Source organism: Barbatula barbatula (genome assembly GCF_947034865.1).
Source record: "Barbatula barbatula genome assembly, chromosome: 4".
In the NCBI taxonomy this organism is placed as follows: Eukaryota; Metazoa; Chordata; class Actinopteri; order Cypriniformes; family Nemacheilidae; genus Barbatula; species Barbatula barbatula.
This window is the reverse complement of record NC_136768.1, coordinates 11,348,059-11,375,799: the sequence shown is the minus strand read 5'-3', so window position 1 is coordinate 11,375,799 and position 27,741 is coordinate 11,348,059. Positions and strand designations below refer to the sequence as shown.

The window sequence follows — 27,741 nt, the reverse complement described above, 5'->3', positions numbered from 1 at the left end:
TTCATCTTATGTTTTCTCCTCCCACTCATTCGCTCTACTGAGAACCAGTGATTCTGAGAACTAGCGAATCATTCTTTTGAACCTGAACTAATGATTCATTTGAAGAGGCTCGCAGAGCGTTGGTGAATCACTGTGCTGTTTGTGATGCAAGGAGACCACTGTGGGTCACATGTCTGATTCATAAACAAATCAGCACAATATATGTTATAAGGAAGGGAACATATAGTACACAAAGTCTTATTTATTTGTGAATGTTGTAACATTTGTAATATGCACTGATTATGTTCCGGTTTGGACATTCGAGAAAAAATAAATCGAGTCATATCGACGATTCGGTTCTCTGAAATGAATCTTGTCAGCGCCAGAGAGACAAAAGGGTGTGTGATCCTCAGATCCTCAACGTTATTGTATTAATGCACACAGTATTGCAGTGTCTTAACTGTAGACACATTAGAGTATTTACTGATCTTCATAAAGCAATGTCATTGTAACGCAAGAAGGATCGTTTGATCATGTTGTGGAAAACGGCATTTGTCGTAATTTCTTCATTGCTTGGCTTACACATCACAGGTGAGGGTGAAAAACAATATATATATCGTTTGCTTTCATGTCTGATATGCATGCAGCTTTGCGACCTTTCATACACAGACACGCATAAATAACATTATGCACATTAATAGCGCGTGGCAGTTCTACAATCGTAATGTGTGGACGTTTGCATGTTGTATTTAACAATTAACATTGGATTGTTAATTGTCAGAATAACACTTTTATTGTAATATTTTAATAACAATATTACACGAAGTTTTAATTTCAATAAAGGCTTGTTGATGAATATTTTTATTCTTATGCTGTAATGACCCATTCATCCATGTCAAGGTAACTATTGTATGGTGTTGTCTCATGTTTATGTGTATGCTAAAACAGTATTGCTGTCATTTGTTTATTATCTCTGGTTATGCTCTACAGTTTACTGTATAACAGGTGGTTATACAGCACCTGCTATATCCATATGTGCATTAGATTATAAACATTTACAAAAATATTTTATAAGTGATTGCTAAATTTGGTTTATTGTAAAGGCAGATATGGGTAGGTTGCACACCACAAACATTTCCTTCATGAAAACCATGAACCAATCAAAGCAAATCGTATGCAGGTTATAAATCGAAAAATTAATCCTGTTTGTCCTTCTTTTAGGGGCAGAAGATGAAGTTGAACAAATACCTCATCAGCACATCTCTGATAGGCTAACTGGTCCCCTGTACCAGCATGCGGGCATCCTCGATCAGGAAAAGTCTTCAGATTCTAATGCAGAAGTACTTCATGGCCAGTCTCACCCGCGGGTAGCCAAAGTGATGCCAGGCTTGTTTCTGGAGTCCCACTTTCCAAAAGTTCAGCAGAAGCAGTCAAAAATCGACTTTCTACCCAGATACAGTCGTGTGGTGAACAAGCCCGTGTCTGCCCATCGTACGGTCACAATGGTGAGTGCCCACATGTTACAATAATTGAAGCTGTGAAATATTACACATAGATTACACACATATAAAATAGATGTTTATAGATGTGTTTATAACAGTGAAACATTTAATATGGGGCTTTCCTCCCCCCCCCAAAAAAACAATGCACCTATAAACGGTTTTATCGGACGCACGTGCCTGGCCCGAAGTTAACCTCAGGTCTATGTTTGTTGATCGGTCTGGCTAGTGGCTAATAATATAACTATTTATATTTTATTTGTATGAATATTTTATTGTATAATAATTGCACTAAATAACCAATTTGTTGAATTTTATTGTATTATTTAATTAAAATAACAATTTCTTGAATGGGTCATGTTACTTCGTCACAAGATTCTTCTAATGGTAACTCAAAATAATATTGACTAGACATTTTAACTTGCAAGCTAATGTAATTTACTTGTTATTTCTTTTGCTTGTTATCAGAAAAAATCTGCTAAAACTTTATTCTTTGCGAATGTATACCGGAAATGATGTTTGGGCCACAAAAGCAAACATTTGCAGTAACCTTGTTTATGTTGTTGCTTTAAACCATCGATAGTTATGTTTTATGCCCGGTTTGGACAAGATTTTCATGTCTGTTAAGATGGTCACTTTGTCAGATGCTGATGCGTTTATGACTACTATTTTTTGTTAAACTTTTTTGTACAAGTTAGTGTATTTCATCATTTATAACATCTGTGATGTCAGCAAGAGGGCGGAGCTAGTTCAACAAACAAGAGCGTAAATAAAAAATGTCTACCTTAGCAGTATACAGTGCATCCGGAAAGTATTCACAGCGCATTGTCATTGTCAATTCGGATATTTCTCTTAAACAAATGCATCGATTCGCTTCAGAAGACCTTTGTCAAGACCAAGCTGTTTCGAGCAGTTCTTTGATGGATAGATGCATTTTTTAGAGCTTTAATAAATGGCCTCCCATTCACTCACATTCTATCGCTTGCAGTGGCGTGCTCAGACCTCTGCTAGGGCAGGAGCTGAAGGACCAAAAAGGGGCACTTAAAAATAAAGTTCTATTACTGCAACGTATACATTAACAATGCAGTTTTACAGTGTCTAAACGGGTACTATAATAAGATATATTCTATATATACCAAATACTTATTTTCCACCATAATTTGCAAATAAATTCTTTAAAATTAGATTTTCTAGATTTTTTCTCATTCTGTCTCTCATAGTTGAAGTGTACCTATGATGAATTTTACAGGCCTCTCTCATATTTTTAAGTGGGAGAACTTGCACAATTGGTGGCTGACTAAATGCTTTTTTGCCCCACTGTATAACAAAATACTCAATAATTGATAATTAATATTGTTAACTTCTATTTTACTGAACAAAATAGTAAGAATCAAGAGGGTAATCATAATGAATATGGGTAACATTTAGTTAATATTTTAGGGATGTATTACAGAGATGGAAGTGCTAACTGTCATGAAATCAAAGATATTTATTGCTATACGGTAGAGAATTGACTTGGACGTTTAACTTAGATGCGTTTTTCCAAAACATGCAATTTAACAGCATTAAAAACTTTCAGAAATTAAACTTTCATTAAAGATTGACATTTTCTCCTAGAATTAATATGCCAACTTGCCAAAATGTAGAAATCCCGAAAAAACTACAGAATCCTGACTAAAACACTATAGAAATTTACGGGTTTTAATGGAAACTATACTTATAGTTCTATTGGTGGGGTGTTATTTGGCAGATTAATCCTATTGTAATAATGCCCAAAAACACACTACAGAAAGTATTATTGCCATATCTCCCCAAACATTTCCTCCATAGCATAATTCCACTTGGCAGCACTGGCAATGCAATATTCTCTCAAGTTTGGTCATGTTTAAAAGCTGTGTACAGGGGAGCTGCTGTGTTCCTATTGGTTAATATGCTAGTCATTGAATCGGGATGTTATGAAGCATTAAGGTGTGGTATTGGTTTTGATGTAACACACTACACAGAACAAAACAATCACGTCATGCATCTTGACACTTATTGTCAAGTAACTTTACGATTTACTTTGACAAGTGGATTGTGCCAAAATTTACCAGACATTAAAGGCCTCTAATGGGCATAAAATACCTCTTTAAAATACTTTTTTTTTAAATAACTCTTTAAAATTATTTTTTATACTTCTTAAGGGGCATAAAAATAAGTTACATTTTGGAATAATACAGGTTGTATTTTATGCAGTTTTAAATTTGACACTCCCTAAACCACTTAAACATAACATTAACAAAAATGTATTGTAAATAAGTATTGTCTTGGTCTTCAACCGTACAAGTAGATTGTTTTATTTTGTAAAAACAAGGTGAACATTGCTCGCCCCCACAAAACCTAATAGTGATTCTTGCCTTAGCAAATGCCACAATTAATAGGGTTCTAGATTATTGTATTTGACATTGACTTTTGGCAACTTTACACAAAATGAAACAATGCAACAATGCAAAACACATACAATCCACGTATGAATCGCATCAATGGTGACAATCAACTGAACACTGTCATCCTGCATAGCACAAAACTCTTTCATGATTGTTTGTCACCATTGGTGAGATTTGTATGTCAAGTATCTAAGTGTGCCTCAATTGCAAAAGCATATTTCTTTTGACCGAGATCTTTGTGTTAATACAGCTGTATTACCTTTTTCCACACACATCTTACTTCTTCATGAATGTAACATTTTCACTACATGGTCATCTACTTCTTTCTGATGTATTTTCAGTTATTAATCATACAATAAATTGTACTTCCTGAAGAATCTCTTTCAGTGTTTTTACATTACATTGCATTGTATCGCAAAACAATAATGTAAACACTTTCAAAAATAACAAATGTCAGTAAAGTCAAGAGTCCAACTAAAGCAAACACTAATCATCATAATGGTGACTTTAAACATAATGACAGCACGTGAACTAGAGTCAAATCTCTGTTAATTCTCAATAAGATCTTACACAGAGACAGATATAAAGTGAAAGTGTTAAAGATGTTTGTGTTTCATTCTCCTCTGGTGAGATCTTGACAGATTTCATGTGTTCATCTGTTATTTACACTTCATGTTAATCCAAGACTGTGTGACTTAAGTGATTAATAAATTATATTAATGATGTATCTTAAAACATTGCAGTAGTTTACTGTAAAACACATACAGTAACTAGCTGGCAACAGTGTTGCCAGTATATAACTGTAGAAATAGCAGATAAAGGCGAACAGTGTAGACTCCGATGAACTCTCTCCCCCTCAGAGCCAATTACACCAATGCACCTGATGCAAGACCTCCATAAACTTCCCCACTCTCACAAGGTGTCCAAAAAAAATCAATCATAGCACTTATATATCACCGCTCTGGCACAGCGCTGCCTGTGAGAGGCGTACATTTAAATATTTATTTGTGTTAATGCCAACCAAGCTTAATATGGGATGTGTTTAGTACACAAAGGTCATTGCAATTTGCCTGTCACAATTAATGCAGCTTTGAGAGCTACTTTTGTGTAGGTGGTAAATTAAAGTCAACATCAAAATTAATCTTGTTTGCTTTTCAGTACGCATTCCTGGTCTTGTGTGATTCATCAGTCACAGGCACATTTCATGAAAAAAACTAAACATCCTGTTTTTGTAGACTTGCAATGAAGGTTCAGAGTAAAAAAAAAGTCATGCCTTAACATGTTAACATGAATGAACAAATTCAGAAACTGCAAGCTTTACAACAATAACTTGCCATCAAAATGGCAACAACAAGAGATATCTGTAATATGGGAATGGTTTGGTGTTGAGAAAACAGATCCTAAACAAACATTAAAAATGTTTAGCAACTGTTTATTGAAAATGTTTATGTTTAGTTACCTGTTGCATGGTAAACCACAATAAGGTACTGTAATACTGTTACAATTAAAGTTATCTTTAAAGGACTCGGATGAGCACTTTCAACAAGTTGGTATGATTTATTAGGGTCTTCATAATATGTCTGGAAAACACTCAATGGCTTTGTAAACAAAGTACTTTTTGCCTCGTCAAAAACAGCTATACTCACAGCAACTCGCTTTGGTGCATGTCTCTTTAAATGATGAGTTACAGCCAGGACTGGGAAGGTCACTTTTAAAGTGTATTTTAATACAGATTACAAAATAGACGCTTAAAAAGTAATATGTAATGCATTTCGTTAGATTACACAAATTCTGAAACTTAATCTAAATACTTTAGAATACTAATAAGGTATATCACACAAAGGGACCACAAAACAGAGGACAGAGATACAAAAAAGTATGAGCATTTTAGCCCCGTTCTGTCAACCTTGCACTGGTTACCTATAAAGCATCGCTTTATCTTTAAAATCTTGCTTATTGCCTATAAAGCCCTGCATGGTTTATCTCCTGACTGCTTGAGTGAACTTCTCTCGTATTACATTCCTTCACGTACACTCTCAGGTGTCCGGTCAGTTGGCAATACCTAGAATTTCAAAATCAAGTGCAGGTGGCAGATCCTTTTCCTATCTAGCGCCTAAACGTTGGAACAGTCTTCCCTGCACTGTCCGGGAGGCAGACACACTCTGTCAGTTTAAATGTAGACTAAAGACGCATCTTTTTAATCTTGCATATACTACACTATCATAATATATATATTCCGTAGGTTTAGGCTGCACTAGTTAGATCAAATGGAACCAGGAATACTTAAAATAACAACTGATGCATTTGTTGCATCAAAGAGTGCAGAACAGTACTCTACTCTCAGCCAGTCTTGTCTCATTGTTCCGAGGTTACTAGAGCGGGCAGGATGCAGTCCAAGGTTACCGGAGCGGGCAGGAAGCAGCCCATGCCCAGACCTGACAAATACTGTGATGAAAGAGCTGGACAAAGGATGTGGCGACTCTACAAAATTAATAATGATAATCTTAAATCTAATTATTTTTTATTTTGCCTTGTTGTGCAAGCACTGTCGAGATTGTGCAGAGGCTGCAGCTTTTGCCAGAGGGGAACTTGAATCCCCTGGTTAGGCCTGGTTTCCCTCTGAGGTTTTTTTGTCCCCCAATGGAGTTTTGTGTTCCTCTCCACCGTTTGCTGTTTTGCACTGTTTGCCTGGCCTGGGGGCTGCTATAATTTTATAATTATATTTAATTAACATTGCATATAGGAATTTATAGTCCATCTGATATTTGACCTGTGTTTTGACTTGCATAACCTTATATGTTTTGCTTATAGTCAATGTTTTCTTGTACAGCGGCTTTGTAACAATGAAAATTGTAAAAAGCGCTATATAAATAAAGCTGACTTGACTTGAGGGCGAATGATTTGAGACGTTTAAAACATAACTAATTGTAGTGTTCGCCCCAGTTCATTAGAAAAACAAACAGCTTGCTGCAGCTTAACATATTAATGCATATAATGTATTGACATACATACAGCTAAACTCCAAGTGCCTATTTGCCAAATAACATATAAGTATGGAGTAAGTTTAACACTGGCTTTGAATGTTCTATTAAGGCCGTGACTGACTAAGCTCCCTTCGCTATCATATGCTAATGTTATCCTCCTATATGTACGGTACATTTACGTCAATTCAGACTGTTGATAAATATTACTTTTTACGACTCGATTAGAACAACTTTGAGGCTAATCCTGCTTGTACTGTCCCAGGTTGATAAAGCACTCTGGCTTGAAGTGATTCATGCAAACAAGCAGGTTTTTACTTATGGATTTCCACTAAACAAAATAAATCCACTCCTGTCTCTTCCGAGGTTGCGACTCCATTGCAGCGACTACATTGCATGTTGCATTTTTTCCACGAACCTTAGCCATGGCGTCACAGTTTGGACGTCACAACCGAAGTGCAAATCTGAACGGCTCGATTTCTCACATGCTTGCCGGGAAAGGAACACCAAAACAACTTACTGGGTTCTTCTTTTTCACGTTGTCTAAGCTAGTTGCATCGGGGACCCGGTTATCATCCGGTTTTCATCCAATGAGACCGAGTACATGATAACAATGTACTAAAATTGTGAAAAGTGCTTTTTATGCATTGAAAGACGAAGTGTGTGTCAAAATGATTCCTGTTCACATGGATCTGCAAAAAAACTTAAAGCTTTGCTTTATGCTGCATTAGACATCCTAGGCCAGTTGTTGGCAATGTCACTTTGTAAAAAATCACGTGAAAGTCATGCAACTAGTAGCCAGTCATTTCCTGTAATATCACAGTGTACTTTTTTACAGTGCATGTAATGTAATTGTAACATGTAATTTTTGTTAATATTTTTAGGAGGAAAAGAATGACATTGAGCTGTATGTGTCATCTGCGGGGGTCTCTGAAGCCATGTCCAATAGTGAAATGATCCGACTTCTTAACATCAAAACCCAACAACACGTCTCTGGACTGTCTGGCACCACAGAAGCACCTACGGAGGTTTGCGTATGTGTGTGTTTGTAATGTGAAACCAATGGTGGAAAGTGGATGTCATTAAAAAAAAAGCTTAGATTGTCATACCTTGATTGAACAGCCCTGTATTTAAATTTTACAGGCAGGATATTTCCTATGTAGCTTTGAAACATCAGTCATAATTCAGACAGCACATAGTTTGTATTTCTTTCATTTCATGCTTCATTGTGCAAAACATAATAAATGGAAAGTCATTTGACGTTTCTTACATGGTTTCGATTTCTGCCTCTATTTGCAGGGCAGCTGTACAGTATATTTGGTGAAGTTAAGGGGAATTATTACACATGCAAGAATCACATGCATACTAACCTCATAGTTTATGTGAATGCATTTGCTGCCTGTAAAAAAAGTGCTTTTAAGAGCAGAGAAGCAGTAATGTGTTTCTAATTTGATTTTACATTTTAACCTCCACTGGCATTTTAAAGGTAGACGTTCAATACAGTTGTGTAATTGTTGTAGATATATTTGAGATCTTGTGTGTTTGTCTACATACAGGGCACCAGACTGCAACTAAAACGGTCACATTTGCAACCAAAAGTATTCATTTATGAGTGATATTTTTGCAGAGATCGCCGCGACCATGCAAGTGTACAAGTTTTTCAATTTTTTTCAACGAGAGAGAGTTGTGCATCTCACTCTCAAATTCGCCGCTAGACGGTGGGAATTTATTGATGAAAAACTTTTTTAAATATAGTTATTATATAATTACATAATAGTTATATAATTATTTAATGTAGCCTATTTTTTACTCTCCTCACGTGTCATATTTTATGACGGCTATTTTAGAAGTGTGTCTAGCGATCGACAGACAAGGAATATCTTTCAGAACTTTTCAAATTAAAAGCTCTCAAATCATTTAAAAATAAAACATTGCTTCAAAACGTTTTATTTTGAAGGCAAATTCACTAAAGACGTGATTGTGAAGGATCTATTTCGGATTATTCAGGTTTCATTAATACAAACTAAAATCAACAACATAACGTTTTAACACAACCCCTTTTTTATTCAACTCTACAGTATTAAAAATAAAATGTTTACTCTTTCATACTCTATACATTTAGTCATTTAGCAGACGCTTTTATCCAAAGCGACTTACAGAGAGTTCAGGGAGCAATAAGCGATATGTCATACAGGAGCAATAATAGAATTATAGGTGCTATTACAAAGTACTAGTTTCAACAAAAGCTAGAACCTGTGTTCCACCAGGAAGGAGTTGTGAAGGAGAATGAGAGGGAAAGCGATACCCTTTTCAGAAGACAAAATGCTGCTTGTTTGCTGAACGCAGGGTTCTTGATGGGGTGTAGGAGTGTAGGGGGGTGTGAAAGTATGCCATGTGCAGATCCAGTGATAGTCCTGTAGGCAAGCATCAATGACTTGAATCTGATCCGGGCTTCAACCGGTAGCCAGTGGAGAGAGATGAAAAGGGGTGTCACATGAGCCCTCTTGGGCTGTTGGAAGACGAGGGCGTGCTGCTGCTGCCAACTTTTAATAAAATAAACAAACAACAAACCGAAAGTAAATGGCCGACAGCTCCCTCACAGTCGACTGGGAGCCCACACAAACATAATAGAACATAATAAAAAATCCAGGCCCGGTCCTCTCTATCCTTCACAGTTGTCGCTCCCCCTTTTATGCTTCTGTAGCTTCTCTGTGAGAGATGCGAGACTAGTGCAACGCGCAGCTGACACTCTATATCACTCTCGTCACCGACATCTCGCCGTTCCCTCACGGCTCTCTGCCTGCCCTGCTCGTCACAATCAACATCTAAACCTCTGTTTTTTAAGAGTTTTTGTAGACATATGCGATGGCATTAAACAGGTTAAAGGTGTGAGATTGAAACAGCGAAATATATTTGAACAGAAATAAACTAGTTTACAGCAATCAAAATGCTGCCAATATTTCCCTCTCGTCGTTCGGCTCTCGTCCCGCCCTGCTCATCATATTGATGTTTCATTTAGCCACCATTATGGTGGTCAGTTTTTGTTTCAGTTGGGATCTTGACCCTTGACTTTCTAGAACACCTTGAGACCCAGCAATATTGTAATAATCTGGTATACTGCAGGCATATCTGCTGGAAGTGGGGGTGCTGCGGGTGCTGCAGCACTCGCTGATGTAGAGCGAAGAGCGAAAGAAAAACGGAAACAGTGTAAAAAATTAATAAACAAAGGCAGATACTATTTACACTAGGTCCGCCCACCAATATGTGATTGGAATAGAGAAAGTGTAAAAGCGATGTCATTTCACACATCTACTCCAGTAGCTTAAACTGTATAGTCTGTAAAGTGTGGCACAGGAGACCCAGGTTCTAATCCAACTCTTGCTGAATACACTCCTTTACCTTTTTCTATCACATTACAGGTGATAAGCATTTGTTTTCAATCAAATTTATTTAAGACTTAAAATTCATTTTTATTCATAAAGTTTAGGTTTAGGGTAAGGTTGGGGGTGTGGCTTTAATATATCAACAAGTTGCCATAATTTTAATATTTTGTTATAAATATAATGACTTACAGTGTTATTATTGCATAATGTTAAATATACTGAACTATATACAGAACTATACTGAGGTTCAAATAGTATACGTTATATGCCACTACATCTTGTAGATGTATGACATAAGTCAAAACAAAATGGTTTGTAATAAGTGAAGATGGTGTTGGTGAAGTTTATTTCTCTGGTGATATGTAGTTATGGAAACAGTGTCTGAGTGCTGTAAATTCATTGTATTTTGCAGCAGGGCACTTTCTCGAAAAACACTTACCCAAAATGCAATTCCCAACTCTAATTTAACAGTTTATTACTGTTCTTTTGGAGTTAACTAAATTTTCTGGCATTTTGCTGTGGTTTTACAGCATTTTTTTTACAGTGTAGACAGGCAGCATTTTAAGACTATTTGAACACATTTATATTTATAGACAAATGTAAACACATTTAATACTATTCCGCAGGAATTCTACCGATTTTCCCCAAATTGTAGTGCAGAATTAACATGATTCTGTATGGCCTTGCTTATAAGGAGAAAGAAATGGAAAAAATCTATGTGTGCAAAACCTATGAGAGATAAGATGTACACACAACAGCATAACTAAAAGGACGTCATTGAAAATTTTTATTTTTTGTGGCTCTAAAAATATTTTTCGGCGCCTGTGTTTTTCCTTTATAGGAAATAATAGGATAATTGTTTTCTGTCTGGAGCCCTGACATACACCTGTTATGAACTGCTCCGAGACTTGAAAGTGAGATCCACGTGCAGCTTTATTAGAGGGTAATCCAAAGAACAGGCAAGGGTCATACACAGACAGGCAGTCCAAACAAAGAAACAAACGAAACAGGCAGGGACCAGAGGCAAAAGCGCAAGCAGCGCAAGCAGCGCAAGCAGCGCAAGCAGCGCAAGCAGCGCAAGCAGCGCAAGCAGCGCAAGCAGCGCAAGCAGCGCAAGCAGCGCAAGCAGCGCAAGCAGCGCAAGCAGCGCAAGCAGCGCAAGCAGCGCAAGCAGCGCAAGCAGCGCAAGCAGGGCAAGCAGGGCAAGCAGGGCAAGCAGGGCAAGCAGGGCAAGCAGGGCAAGCAGGGCAAGCAGGGCAAGCAGGGCAAGCAGGGCAAGCAGGGCAAGCAGGGCAAGCAATCCAAAAGACAGGGCACCAGGGAAACGCTCAGAAATGCAGTATAAACTAAACAAGACTTCGCAAAGAATGGTGTGTGGAAGTGATATATATATGTGTATGTAAATGATATGCAGGTGTGTGTGCAATCAGTGCTGATGAGTCCGGGTAGTGAGTATGGGAAATGTAGTTTGTGAGTCAATGATAAGTTTGATGTGGAGTGCCCTCTGGTGGTTTTCAAGGGCACTCCAGCTGGTGACCGTTACAACACCCTAGATGCAGTTTTGCCTGTAACTAGTTACTGAGTAATTAGTTCCTGTAATTTAATTACTTTTCCCTTGAAAAGGTAAAGTAAGGGTTTTTAATTTAATTACAGTAATTGAACTAAATACTGTGTAATATTTTCAATTAGTGGAAATTACATAACAATGATAAGTATAACTTTAAAATGTATGTTTTAATGTATCCTTCTCACATTTGTATACTTTGGTCAGTTAATAAGAATATTTTATGTAGTTATTTATTTTTTAATTGAATTAATTAAATAAGCTGTTTCATGCATCCTTGAATGAAGCTGTATGATAGGATAAAGAAAGTAATTAGTTATAAATAATGAAATACTTTTTGGAAAGAGTCATTTGTACAGTTATCTAATTACATTATTGAATATGTAATTAGTAACTAGTAATTAATTACTTTTTCAGAGTAACTCACCCAACACTGCTTATATGGACCATTCGTCCTGTTGTTTCTACAGTACCCCTTGTAGTGACAATCTCATATTCGTATGAGCATTCATATTAAAATATGTTTTCATGTTGTCAAGATATCATGTAAGTATATATAGAATATAATGTTTGCTTACAGGTTTATGTGTGTGTGTAAGGATGTTTAATTTTAGTGTGTGTGTGTGGGGGGGAGGCAGGTTTTGAGGCGGAGTCTGCTCTGTGAAGCTTAGTGTCAATATCTTCCTTAAGATCGCACTTGTTGATCTTGACTGACTTTAGCTCAACCACAACGGAAGCTTTTTGGTGTGAGCAACTGTGTGAAGGGACTCTCTTGAGATTAACACGGCACAACTGTAAGCTTTTAATGATATTCTGCTCTGTCTGTTTCCGAACAGAAGAATGTTTTTAAAGACCATAATGTGTGGGATGAAGAGGGCTTTTATGTGCTTGTCATCTGCCTCACAATATTCATCATCATCTTTACCTGTTTTATGGTATGTATCTGATCTCTTCCATTCTAATAAAAAATGTAACGTAATGTATATGCTCTTGTGATATATGAGAGAGTTTGTAAATGAAATGTTGGACTTTCAGAGGAAAATTGACTTCTCGTTTTTTATAATTAATGATCAATTTGGTGTTAAATGCTTCTCCTAAAATGTAAAGGAAAATGTAAATATACACAAATTAGTCTGTTGTTGGCATACCGCAAAAGCCTTATAACAAAAACGTATTCTGGCCCATCGAAGACTTCTTTTAAAGTTGGTTGAGATGTCTTAGGAGAATTATTAAAACACATTTCCAATGGGTTTGCTTAAAAAACACTGAATATTAGTTCATATACTTCCAGTTTCATCTGAAACACTTAATCTCAAACACGAACTTTCATACTTTCACTATTCAAACTGATATACATTTAAGACTTTCATGTATGATAGACATTTACGATCAATAAATGTTATTACAGAGAAACAAGGTCTTATATAGTAAGAGAAAGAGAGTCATTGCACAACGGATGTACTGTAGCAGAGGAAATTGCATGCCTTCCTTTTGGTAGTCAGCACTTTTAAAGGATCTTCTTGGTCATGCCTGACTCTGCCCTCTGATTGGTTGATCTTGGCTCTTAACGTTTTAAGTCCGCCTTAAGCCTGTCGATGACATGAGAGCGTTTCCTCAGAGCACCTTGCTCTCTGTCACCCTAACTGACTGAAGAGTTTAAGGAATAATTACCCTGGTAAGCTGCAGCTGATCACACGGAAGTATTCATCAGGACTACTGATATCAATAGCACAGATACAACAAACAAATTATTCAACGTGAGTTTTTATAGTGTTACTTGAAAATATATATCAAGGAGCAAGATAGTGTATAATTAAGTAATTAGTAAACATTAACACTATAATAAACACTATTACACATTTACACTTGAGGTTATTCACACTGTTGTCATGTCACAAAACCAATCCAAGGGTAAATTGTTTTAAATTGACACTTATGTTTTCCATTGATTTATGCTTTGTATATGACATATGACAATATTTGGTCGAGATATACAGTAACTATTTGAAAATCTGGAATCTGAGGGTGCAAAAAAAATAGTTTGAATCGCCTTTAAAGTTGTTAATCAGAGGCTCAATAGCAGGGCACTGCTCAGAAGAAACAGATTTGGTTTAACACTCTCAATTGGCTTACTGCTGTATTGATGTCGTGGAGAATAGATTAACCTGAAAGCTGAAATTCTAAGCTTTACATAGATACCAAACCTGAGTAAGTAATAGGTTGTTTGCACATTGCTCAAATTTCTGTCAAACCTTGTCATGAACACTATAGCTGCTGTTAAAAGATTGAGTCCAGATTAGATCGATAAAGTGATAAATCTTGCGTTAGACGACCACTTAAAACTACATTTCTATTAAACAGCTATTGTTAAAAGAACATGCACTTATTTCAAGCATAAGAATAGTCTCACGTTAAGCTTGTTCTTCATACAAGTTTATTATAAAGAAACCACGTAATGTGGCTCAAGGCAGCGACAAACTGAGAACCTGAAACTTTGCTGTTATCATTATCATTTATGTTTGATATCAGTGATAAACAAATGTATTTCTTTTGGTTTTCCATATTTGTTGTTTTGGTATCTGTTTCCTTATAATGGACTTCTATGGGGCAGAAACGCTTAACGCAAGATTTTTCACTTTATCCATTTAATAAGGGCTCGTTCTTTTAACAGAGTTAGGTTGGACAGAAACTTGGGCTTACCTGGTCGTTGTTCAGGTCATTAAACACAGGTACTTTTAGATTGTGAAAGTGAATTCCTCTGGAGAAAATCACTTGATATCCTCCAGCTGCGCCTCACGCATCATAAAAACCATGTGATTGCAAAAAACCTATTCCCAAAGAGCAGGCAGCAGTGAGCGAAGTTTGTAGGTGTGTTTCCGGACCTTTTTTTTCACGTTTTGATAAATTTGATACAAAATTTACAAAATATGTTCATGGAACATGATCTACCTAATGATTTTTGGCATAAAAGAAAAATCTATAATTTTGATCTATACCATGGCTTTTGGAATAAATGTACCAGCGCTACTTGCGACTGGTTTTCTTGTCCAGGGTCACAAATGCAATCCTTACAGATAAAGTGAGTTATTTTGTGACAATGCATCAGGAAATTGAATAGAATTTTTTTTTACTATTTCCCTAAAACACTCTCGTTGTCTGGTGTAGGTCAAAAAACAAGACTGCCTTGCATTAAAGTTGTGTAGTTCGAAAAAAGGATCCACTTTTATAAAACAAAAGGATTGTGAAACTATAATTTAAATAATGTGAACATATAATTATGTATACATATATTAGAAACATATATAAAAGCTGAAAGTCATTATGTTTGAAGTAAGAACATAATATAATGTGCATCACAAAATAACCCATATATATTAAATGGAGACCTGGGAACTGCATGCACATTTTTGCACGGAGAGCCCTTTTTCTTTTGCGTTAAGAGTGAATATGTGGCTTATTGAAAAATGTAGAAAGAAAACAAAACTGATTATCAACCTGTTGGGTTTTTCAAAATCAAGCAACACCAAAACAAAATCTGGAGTGTAAGCTTTAGGTTTAAAATGCTTTTTTAAGTTTGTTTAAATTAAAATATGTACAGTAGTGACTTGTGGCAGTAAAATGTTAATTAATTAATGCAAATAATGGTTTGGTTTTACAATTCTTTATTTATATTTTTAGATGATATTTGAAATCAGACGAGCATTTTTTGTCCGATTTGCCTTAAAATTATTGGATATACATTTTTTCCGTATAATGATATCGTATAAAATCTTCTTTCCTCAGGTGCTTTACCGACTAAAGGAGAAGCAATTCTTGGATCACCAGATTAAAGATCCGTCATCAGTCAGCCGGGAACTGACACCAGTCCCTGTTCATACTGCTCAGCCGACTCTTACCCTCAAGAACAGCATGGTACAGGCCAACCAGACATCCACAAGAAGTGCCACTAATACTACAAACAGCAACAGCCCAAGTGCCCCATCCAGCAACATCCATCATACTCATTCCAGTGTGACCTCGGAGCCGCAGTGCCCATTCGCTCACACTGTCACTGAACTCAAGCCCTGTTGGTCTTCCACACATTCACCCTTTAGGATGAAACCTGTTGCAGGCCTCCAGGAACGGTATGAGCTTCATATTGTTACAAGAGTCGTAATCAAGAAGTAATTCATGTAGACATTTTCATTCATTCATACACAAAGTTTGAAATTACCACCTGCCAAATATGAGTAGGAATCACCCAATGCGGTAACATTTTCACTATCGAGCCATAAGCGGGCGTGCTAGTGCCTGCCAGGGCCATTCGCATTTCTACAGTCACTTCAGGGGCTTAAGAGTGCCCCACCTGGGCTTATTCAGGGCCAACTGCCAGGATTTTTTGGCCCGACGAAAACCTTGGGCCACAGTGGGGCCTGGATGAGTGGTTAAGGTGAAAGGTGGAGATTATCTGAGTCAGAGTAACTGTGGCAGCGGCAACTCATGCATTTTACTTTATAAAGACAAACAAATAAATGAATATTACATTTTTATCTTAATAAAAAACACAAAACTACAAAAAACTACAATGAAATTTGCTTGTATTAAACACAGACCTTACAAAACGAATGATCACTGCACGAATCAAACAAAAAATTAATGAGAAACAAAAATAAAAAACCATTTACAAAGGATAGCCTATATCTTACAATAAGATATTTGGTTGTCGCAATTAAATCAATGCAATGACAAGGAAAATATATGCCCTTCTTTGCTAAAATAATAAGAATAAACTTAATAAATTAATACAATTATTTCAAAGGGTGGGTTATTTAAATATTTAATTTAAAAACGTAATTCTTAATGGTCACATATTCTGTAATGATCGTCTGATAAGGACCGTTCACATTATAACTATAATAACTTTTAACTACTTAGCAAAACCTCCAGTGTTATATCAACACTTTTAGTGTTTATATAATTCTTACTCAGAGTGTCATAAAGTAACATTGAAACAGTGTTGAAGTTAATGAGATAATCAATGTCATTAATGAAGTTTCCATGTGCTTTAATGGTTGTCTGGTTCATGGTGTCCATGATATCATGTCTGTAATATTACTGCCTGTGCTTAAAGACAAGGCTGGTAAGCTTAACAGTATTGATAATTATCGACCTATTGCATTAGCCAGTATCTTGTCTAAATACTGTTAACAAAGCTAGAGATGTATGTATCAGTTTGGGTTCAAAAGAAAGCATGGATCTGACCTGTGTATCTATGCTCTCAAAGAGATTGTGTTCAGGTATACAAGCCTGAATACATCTATATTCTTATGTTGTATTGACGCGTCAAAGGCATTTGATAGAATTAATCATGAACGATTGTTTGTAAAACTGCTAGATAGAGGTGTCCCTAAATTTTTTAGTGAGAATTTTTGTGTTTTGGTATGCCAATCAAACGTTTCAGGTTAAATGGGACAATGTTGTATCTGTTCCATTTCAATGTTAGTAATGGAGTGCGACAAGGAGGAATTATGTCCCCTATTTTATTTAATGTTTATATGGACGAATTGTCAAACAAGCTAAATAGGTTAAAAACTGGCTGTCTTGTGGGCAACACTATTGTTAGTCATCTTATGTATGCTGACGACCTGGTTCTGCTCTGTCCATATAGTGCTGGGCTGCAGCAGATGTTGAAAGTTTACTCTCAGTATGGCCTTGATTATGACATAAAGTATAACTCTAACTCGTTTTGCTGTGTATATTACCTAGAAAAAATAAAATAACAACAATTGGATTAAAGTCACAAAGCAAAGGTACACCGAAACCTTATTTCAAATGATTTATTTGTAGGTAAGATATATCTTACAAGTGTTCTTGCTGCATGCTGCTCTTATATAAACCTTTTGCCAAAACACTGCTGGACCGCAGTCGTCTTATTTTGCTGTCTTGTTTTTCACCAAGAGAAATAAACAAAAAGCCGCCTATGTTTTCTCCATCATGTTTGTTTGTTAAAGACGTGGTTTTGATTCTGCTTTTGTCCTATCTGACTAAACTTTCTGCTTGAGTAGGCGGGTTTGTGTGACGTGCGGTCCGGTGTTCAGAGCGGGGTTTTAGGGCAGTGCTGCTTTGCTACCGGCCTGACAGTGTAGATGCTAAATATTTTGGCCTCTCAGCCAGAAGCATGAAGCCACTGGATCGGCCCAGCTCGACGAAAGCCCTAGCTTGCCCTGGCCCTGTGCGTCTGCAACACTGCTGATAGAGAATAGAAAAAAAATATGAATATAAGGATATACAGATTTACAGAAATATATTTGAAGATGGCTAAAGATTCAACTCCTCTGGTAGAGATCATAGGGAGATCATTCCAACAGCGGGGAACAGTTAACGTAAAGATGTTCTGTCAACCTTGCACTGGTTACCTATAAAGCATCGAATTAACTTTTAAATCTAGCTTATTGCCTATAAAGCCCTGCATGGTTTTCGAGTCTATGTAGGAGCATGATGTGGTCAATGGTGGAGAATGCAGCACTAAGATCTAGCAGCACCAATAAGGATTTACAACATTGGTTAGACGCCATAAGCAGATCATTTGTAACTCTGATCAAAGCAGTCTCTGTACTGTGATGTGCTCTAAATCCAGACTGGAAATCTTCATTGATGTCATTCCTTTGGAGGAAGGAACATAATTGAGTTGAGACTACTTTTTCCAGAACTTTAGATATGAAAGGTAGATTCGAAATAGGTCTGTAGTTCTTACTAGTTCTCCAGGGTCGAGATGTTTTTTTTTTGACAATGGGCCTTATAACACCCACTTTATATGCTTTAGGCACATGTCCTAGTGTCAGATATGAGTTAATAATGCTAAAAAGAGGATCTATAATTTCTTTCAGTAGATTTGTAGGTATAGGGTCTAGCATGCATGTAGTTGATTTAGATCAATTTCTCCTTAGGGGCGCTGTAGTTAGTTGTTTGTTTAGCGGGTTTCACTTCTGGTTGCATAGTTATAATTTTTTCTCTAATATCTTGCATTTTATTTGTGAAATTGTTCAGAAATTCATCACTGCTATGCTGGTATACAGAATCAGAAGTTTCTGACCATTTATTTTAGGTTAATTTAGCCACTGTGTTAAATAAAAACCTAGGGGTTTATTGTCTTTGTTGAGTCGCGACGAGATTGCGGTATTTATTATGTTACCATTTTCTGATGTAATGCTAGCTTGTTTCTATCTCACACAAACTCTGTATGATGTATATGGTTGTTGAGCCTAACTCAATAGAGAGGTTGGTTGAAGTGTTGGGTTGCCCGAGATCACAAGCAGTTCTGTCTTCGCAAGTTTCAGTCCCAAGTGGTGATCATTTATCCATAGAGGGATGGCCAAGATGTGAGCAGCGACCATCGGATCATCTGGTTGAAAGAGAGTTGTGTGTCGTGGCAGTGATAGGAGAAGCCATGTTCCTAAATGACAGATCGGGATAAATATAGAGAAGTGGCCCAACATTGAGCCCTGAGGTACCCCAGTAGCGAGATGTTTAGAGTCAGGGCCTCACCCCTCCTAGGCATCCTGGAGGACCCTAGGACAACTTGAACCACTGAAGCACAGTTCCAGAGACACCCAATGTCCTGCGAGTTGACAGGAGGTTGTGGTGGTTAATGGTGTCAAACGCAGCAGTCAAATCCAGCAGGATGAGAACTGAGGATCTGAGACTGGCACCTTCCAAACCCTCAATGACTGTGAGTAGGGCAGTCTCAGTTGAGTGGCCGCTTTTGAAGCCACACTGGATGTTGTCCGGCAGGAGATTCTGTGTGAGAAAGGAAAGTTTGTTGAATAAGTTGCTAAGCTGAGTCTGAGCAATAAACAAATAAATAAATGAATCAACTGTGAGTGAAAAAGATAATTTCAAACCTCATATCATCCAAAACGTTTATGTTTAATTTTTAGATATAATGGATGGTTGAGAAATGGATTAAGGGGGATTATGATGAATAATATTTAAGCAATTACTCAGGAAAATAGTGGTGGTTTAAGCTCTTAACAAACAAGAGGATTGACAATTTCACTTAAAAATTGTTGATACGGTAAAGGTCAAATTTTTTGAGCTTCTATTGTGTTTCTCTCTATGTTTAATGCAGACGGGGTTCTAATGTATCGCTGGTGCTGGACATGAGCTCCTTAGGTTCGGTGGAGCCTTTAAATTGTGGGGTCGTGACCCCACGCGAGCGTGTGGCTCAGGAATACCTGCAGTCTGCGAGTCGTGCCCTCTCACGGCAACAGCTTCATGATGTCACAAAGAACATCCAGATGTTGCATGCCGAGTTTGCTGTAAGTGACTATTGTAGGAGCCATTATGTATTGTCATTGATTATACCACGGGTCTTCAACAGGGGGTCCAATTACTGTTTACTCACATGCAACTTTTTGTGAAAAATGTGACATTGAATGTTGGAGTGAATAAGATAATGCAGTGATAACAAGCAGAATCACTGATGGACACAGAAAGAACAAGAACCGAAAGAAAGGAAACTGAACAACAACTGACATTGACCACAACAAACGCTATAATACTAATTGTATGAAAAGCACAAATTTAATGATGTGGATTTAGAAAACTTTGAATACTCATGGTGATCTTCACACACAAACATCAAGAGTCAGCACATGAATCTTAACAATGGTAACATGCTTCATGCCGCAATGCATTGTGGGTGCATTATATAAAACTCATTCATGACTCCTAGAATGCATTGCAACATGAAGCATTTCACCATTGTTGAGATTAATTTGCGGATTCTTTAAGTCTGTGTGTGTGTGTGGGGGGGAAGTGTAGAAGGATTCCAATGTGGTTGGTGTACTTTAAAATGTGGTCTTTTTTACTTAAGTGATGTTGTTCTTGCTAGACTCATAGTAATACAGCTAAATATAATTTACTCAAGAGATAAAGCCAAAGATTATCTGATTATTGCATATTTATCATTCTGCAGAATCTAATCATATTTTCTCCTGGTTTTCTTATCATGAGAAACTAGGTTTATAAAGTCAAAATGCCCAACTAGAACAAACAGCGATCACCATAATGATGACATCAAACCTAACAATTATTTTCAACAAAACATTAACAATAAAAACATTATTCTCAATATTATAAAGAGTTAAAGATGACCAAAATGTTTGTAGAGTTTAATCCTCCTCTGGCGAGAGATTTAATGTTTTCTTTTTCTTCGGTCGATTCCATCAAAAGCTGTGGTTCTCAGTTGTAGTTGTTTCTGTGTCCATATTTGATTCTGCTTGTTATCACTTCATTATCTTCTTAACATTCAATGTCACATTTAGCAGCCTGTAGTATGCACACTAAGCAGTGTTAATTTTTTCTGGGCTAACCCATGTGGGCCCTACATGGAACAAAACCGTCTGAGTCCCATATACAGTACACAGCCCACATCAAACCCATCTGGGCCCCACATTGACTGTGATGGCTGGGAAGTACCTATGTCTTTCTTTCAAGACTGTAGATTTAGAATCAGTGCATTCTCTGTCTCCATTCAGAGTAAGCATGAAAGGAGTTATAAAAAAATAAAGTGCAATCTAATTTATGAAGAGCTCATGCGGCCCGAGGGCCACGGGTTGCCATGATGCTCTGTAGAAATAAATGTTCCTGTAACAGCCTCGATACTGATCCATGCGAAAGACAACAGAGCTCAGAATTATAAAATAGCGGTGTGTTCTGCAACACACGAAGCGGAAAAAAAGACAAAAAAGTATTAAACTTAATAAAACAGTCTGCTTTTACAACAGAATGCATAACATCTACACTGATTTCTTTCGCATGCAGAGACAACCTCTACCTCCACTAGAATAGTCAGCTCATTGAAGCCTTATTTAAAACAGACTTTCTCTCTACAGGAAATTCCCATGAATTTTGTGGATCAAAAAGAACTGGATATCCCAAATCATGGATCAAAAAACAGATACAAGACCATTTTGCCAAGTTAGTACAATTCCTGGTTATATGTCACAGCATTTTTCAACTTTATCAGTGCCATAGAGAGACAACACATGCTAAAGCAGACATCTTCTAGGGTCACAGGGTTAAATATCATTAGAAGTGCAGTTGTAATGACTGCAATCTGAAAACTGCTATGCTGATGTTGAAGCATCATTCTTTTAAAACTAAGCTTTAAAGCACCTCAGTGTGCTTCAAGCTGTCACAATAAAAGATTCAAGATTAGAGAGCCCTGCTTTGAATTTAGATACAGATATTAAAATGTGTCTACAGACAAAATCTTGCTCTCTTTTACCATATTTTACCCACCCATAAGAGCATTAGTGCTAAATAAAAATAAATTCTGTTTCAGATCCACATTCCAGAGTTCTTCTAAAGACCAAGAACACGAACGACCCACTCAGCAGTTACATTAATGCCAACTACATACGGGTAAGGAAATACTGACCTTTAATAATTCCAACTCGCACTGTTAGCCCCTACCAGCCATTTCTACAGTAATATATTGGCAACACTGTTGCCAACTAGTTACTGTAGATGTTTTACAGTAAACTACTGCAATGACTCTATCTTTTTAATGATGTGTTTTTAACTCACTGAAGTCTTCAAAAATGCAACCTTTCAATCTCAATAAGAGCTTTCGTGAATGTGTGACCAACAGTACCTAGCTGGCAACAGTGTTGCCAACATATTACTGTAGAAATGGCTAACAGTGCATGGAACAATTTTGTTTCTACTTTTGAGGTTATTTACTAAAACTTACTATCATTAACGTGATTGTAAATCCTGGTGGTGATTTTAATTCAGGGCTACCTTGGAGATGAAAGGTCGTTCATTGCCACTCAGGGTCCAATAATCAACACGGTGAACGACTTCTGGCAAATGGCCTGGCAGGAGGACTGTCCCGTCATTGTTATGATCACTAAACTCAAAGAGAAAAAAGAAGTAATTTTCATATTTATAATTCACTGAATATTTAATTCATTTGGCTGTGAATGTGAAAAGCAGTGACACGGTTGTGTGGTTTCAGAAATGTGTGCTGTACTGGCCCGAGAAGCGAGGAATCTATGGGAAGGTGGAGGTCTTTATAAACAACGTGAAGGAGTGTGAGCATTATGTAATTCGCACCCTTATACTCAAGGTATGTGCATTGCATTCTATATTCTAATGGAATACATACAGTATTATCAATATTTGTGAATGCTTTTTTTAACAGTAAGGATACTATAGTGAATGCTAACTCGATATAGTATCAGTCACAAATCACCATTTACTTTCATTACATCTTTTGGCTATTATCTATCTCCAATATCCATGGTAGAAGTACAAACGGGTTTGGAATAATGTGTAGATGAAAATATGAGAGAGCTAACATTGTCTCTTTAAGGTTTGCAAAATCTATCTGATCTATTGCTTCTATTGCCTCAGAATGGGGGTCAGACCCGCAAGGTGCAGCACTACTGGTATACTTCATGGCCGGACCATAAAACCCCAGAGAGCGCCGGACCCTTGCTGCAGTTAGTGAATGATGTGGAGGGAGAAAGAAGAGGTTCTTCATCCTCTGGACCTGTTATTGTACACTGCAGGTATAAGATCATGGAAATATGTTTTTATTGAAAAAGCTTAACCCTAAATGCTGGAATATTTTAAAAACTGAGGCAATACATATTTCCTCGTAAAACATTTGTTTACAATTCAATACTATTGTTAATAATAATAGCTATTTTGAGCTCACTTATATACATTATAATGTGGTATTTATGTACATTATGTGCTGTATTTCTCCTTTCTATACATATTTCTCGCTAACAATTGGTTGGAAAGTTACAATTATAATTTTAGACTTTCAGAGAGTTAAACTGAATTATTATTATTACCAAAAATAGTACTGTACTGTTAAACTAACTTGAAATGTTCTTTATTTTAAGTGCTGGAATTGGTCGAACGGGATGTTTCATTGCCACAACAATCGGCTGCTGCCAGTTGCAGCTGGAGGGAACTGTGGATGTGCTGGGGATTGTGTGCCAACTCAGAATGGACAGGTATGATGGAAGTGCTTTGAATTTTCTGGAATCACAAAATACATAAAGAAACATAAACAGATGAGATTTTTATTATCCTTCCATTGTTTCTCATAGACATTAATTAGATTAAATGGGTCAAATACTGACATGCAGTCAGCCCGAAAGGATCCAAGAAAAATAACTATACACTTCTAGGAACGTTTCCAGAACCTTAGTTTTTGGTTCTCCGAAGGGGTTTTTATGGTTGGTCTCTACAGAAATGAAACGTGTTTGTTTCTATAAAGTTTCTATATAAAAAATATACATAAAACAAACCTTAAAAAGTATTGTTCCGGGAACAAAAACTGGGAGCCAAACATTTTTGGCGTGGATAAATGTTTGCTTAACTCTCATCCATCCCAGAAATTAGAATTTTCAATAAACCCAAACATTACTCATCAAATTGATCTAACTTAAATGAAACACAAAACACTGTAAAATGAGCAATATCTGAGCAATTAAACCTTTTTAAAACAAGTATACTATATGAGTTTACCCATAATCTGCGTTTCATCATGATAAAGGTTTATAATAAACCTTTCCATATAGTCAAAACAAATATAAACTAATATTCAACCAAATTATTAAAATGCCTTAAAAACACAGCAAACAGAAAGTTAAGAGAATCTGGAGCGAATCAATATTCATTTGCACCCTCTGGTGGTTGGAAGTATGAGTGACAGAGGGTTTCACTGTGTGTTCACATAGAGCGCAAATGAGGCGTCAAGCGCGAGTGATTTACATGTTAAGTCAATGCAAAGACGCGATAGACGCGCTTGCGGCGCGAATAGCGCGAATTAGGCGGCGCGAATAGCGCGAATGAGGTGGCGCGAATAGCGCGAATGACGCAAATAGTGCGAATGAAGCGAATGACGCGAATGAAGCGAATGAAGCGAATGAAGCGAATTTCACGCGCGAATGAAGCGAGTAAACACAACATGTTCAAGCGTCCAACTACTCGCGAATAGCGCGTTTTTGACGCCTCTTTCGCGCTCTATGTGAACACACAGTCAGACAACCTTTTTCTTACTTTTTATTTAGAAGTAACATTTGATATCTGTAAAATAAATGTATTGCAATCTTGCCTTTAATGTGGTGTTTCTCACAGGGGTGGTATGATCCAGACTGAGGAACAATATGAATTTGTGCATCATGCCTTGAGTCTTGCCGAAGAACCATTCCTTACCAATTTGACCTTGAAAGAGTATCTCTCAAGAGATCTCTTGTCGGCACGAGAAAAGACAGCAAAAGATTGTTTCTGAAGACGGATCTTTATGGATTTGGGCTGTGAGCATATGACTGCAAAGGTTGTGAAAATCTCGCCTCTAATGTTGTTGTCTGAAGTCCGCTGTTGTCAGCAAATTGAACTGTTATCACACGTAATTCTTACCGTAACCTTTTATTAGCATTCTTTGTGTTTGTGAGTCGTACTTTTTGTTGTCCTCAAATGGGTTTCAGCTTCACGAAGTATAGGTTTTTTAATGCAGCATATAAATCTTAGGGACCACTTGTGTATAAATGAGCTTTAATTCATTTACACATTCATAGCTTCAACTGGGCATTTCAAAAACAAAATCAGGTATAAAGAAATTATAATAGGTTTTTGTCCAGGCAACATGACAGACATTGTAATAGTTTATTTCTATACACTGTAAAAAATGAACAGTTGGATCATCTTAAAAATGTTCTTCAATTGGTAACACTTAAAAAAATGAAGGTCCTATAGCTAACAAAAGTCACCATCATAGTGATCAGTGTTTCCTTGAGTTGGACTTTTAAACGTTAACATTATTAGATGTGTTGTAACTGTGTGCTTTTAAAACACATTTTTTTATGGCAATGTAATGAGAATTTTATCAAATTATGTTTATACTTGGTAATTAAGATTACCATCACGTTTTAAATACAGTATAAATCAATAGAACAGTAAATTTTGGTGTCATTTATACATCTAAATGATTAGTGAAAACAAAAAAACTGCAATAGACTTCAGAATCATATAGACATCAGTGTATGAATAAAAAATGTACTCTATAAAAAAGCACAATTGCAACACAGCAATTAAATGTACTTGTGAAAGTCAAGGGTCAAGAGTCCAACTCAAGGAAACAATGATCACCATGATTGTGACTTTTGTTAGCTAGGAAATTTAAGTTGGACTAACTTAACATTTTTAAGTGTTATCAATAGAAGTAATTTTTGAAAGGAACAATACAGGGTTTTTAGGAGGATCTATTAACAGAAATGCAATATAATATATCAAAACTATTTATTCAGATGTGTATAAAAAATAACGTAATGAATTTGTAATACCTTAGAATAAGCTATTTATATCTACATACAGAGCGGGCCTATATACATTGAATTTGCCGCCACGTTTTGTACAGCAGCCCTAAATGGACAAACAACGCGCGTTTCCTCTCCCCTGCGGTATAGTGGTGAAACGGATCGCGGATGATCAGTGATTCGTACGGATCGTGTTCTACAGTTCAGAATGCATGTGACTGTAACTGTAAGACTTAGTAGGGGGTCCTAACGCGTCTCTGCCGGAAAGTCTTTACAATATTAACACCGGTGCCTGACTTTTATCCTTCTTTTTATACTTAAAATCCACACTATTTATTTTATGTTAAAAATCTTTCTACAGTCTTTTTTATGCCACATGAGCTCTCTGCGTCAACAGAGAAGATGTCACAGCCGAGGACATCTTTTTGTACGGTGGTGGCCACCGTCGGGTTTGGACTGAGAGATTTGTTGCAAATCTATAATACAACGCTAGTGGCCGCTGTATATCAAAAACTGCCCCTTCAAGTTGATACAACTGATCACTTTTAGCTGTTACCATTTGGACTCATTTTTTTAGTTGATCCAACTGTTCAATTTTTACAGTGTATTATAATTATGTTTTTATTCTTTTTAGTTCTTGAACATGTGTACTAAATCTATAGCCCAGGCTAAGAAAGTAAATATTCATAACTCTTAGAAAATATTATATATATTTTTTACTTTCTGGAATACTGCAGTGAGCTAATATCATTTAAGTATCTCAGACATATTAAAATAATAAAATTTTCTCCAATATGGTTGTAGTGAGATTATTCATATATCTTGGGACCACAGGGGTCTAGCTGCTAATTCTTCAGCTGTTTATGTTGTTGTATGAGGGTGAATATTTTTAGCACATTTGTTTTTCTATTATATTTATTCTTATGATGATTATTTTTATTAATTGATACTTTTATAAACGATGGCTATTGTGAGTGTGCACTGTTGTGCTACAGTATGTATCTTCCACTATGTGGCTTAATGTTAGGCAGTCAGTGACTTGTTTTCGTATTTATGCTTAATGATTTTTCATGTGAATATTGTAAATAATAAACTGTTCCTCATGGCCACATAAATAATATCATAATAGATATGGATGTATAGATTCCACAATCAGTTTAAAAAAGACACTTTATGTAAAGATGGTCAATGTGGACATGGTCAGATTTATTTATAACCTCTTATAATAATTCTGAAGGGGAAATAAAGTGTTTATATATATATGAGAGAGGTTGGAAAAAGTTAACTTTCCTAATCTCAGCTATTCTGTGTAAATTATAGTACTTACAGTACATCTAATAGACAGTGCTTATGACATTATTTGTTCTATAACCAATGTTAAAGTACCCTAAGCCATAATCTCATGTTTACATTTTTGGCTGAGCAAGTTCATCAAATATGCTTCTGATATCGAAACCTTTCATGTGAAGTAGTGTGTTTTTGTAATAAATCAAATAATATGGGAAACTTTGCTCAGTTCACAAGGTACACAAACAATGATTGTGATATTTATGGTCATTACTGCCAATAAAGGATGGAGTTCAAA

At 36.5% G+C, this 27,741-nt stretch overlaps 1 protein-coding gene across 1 annotated transcript; it reads left to right on the top strand.

Moving 5' to 3' along the window:
• Window positions 1-390: 390 nt before the first annotated feature.
• On the top strand, window positions 391-27,741 carry ptprr (protein tyrosine phosphatase receptor type R). Its single transcript, XM_079454104.1, has 13 exons — window positions 391-570; window positions 1,201-1,484; window positions 7,770-7,913; window positions 12,669-12,767; window positions 15,616-15,956; window positions 19,940-20,129; window positions 21,708-21,792; window positions 22,160-22,239; window positions 22,615-22,752; window positions 22,838-22,948; window positions 23,236-23,393; window positions 23,736-23,849; window positions 24,979-27,741. Exons 1-13 carry the CDS (start codon window positions 513-515, stop codon window positions 25,130-25,132), a joined length of 1,956 nt encoding a protein of 651 aa, XP_079310230.1. The 5' UTR covers window positions 391-512; the 3' UTR covers window positions 25,133-27,741.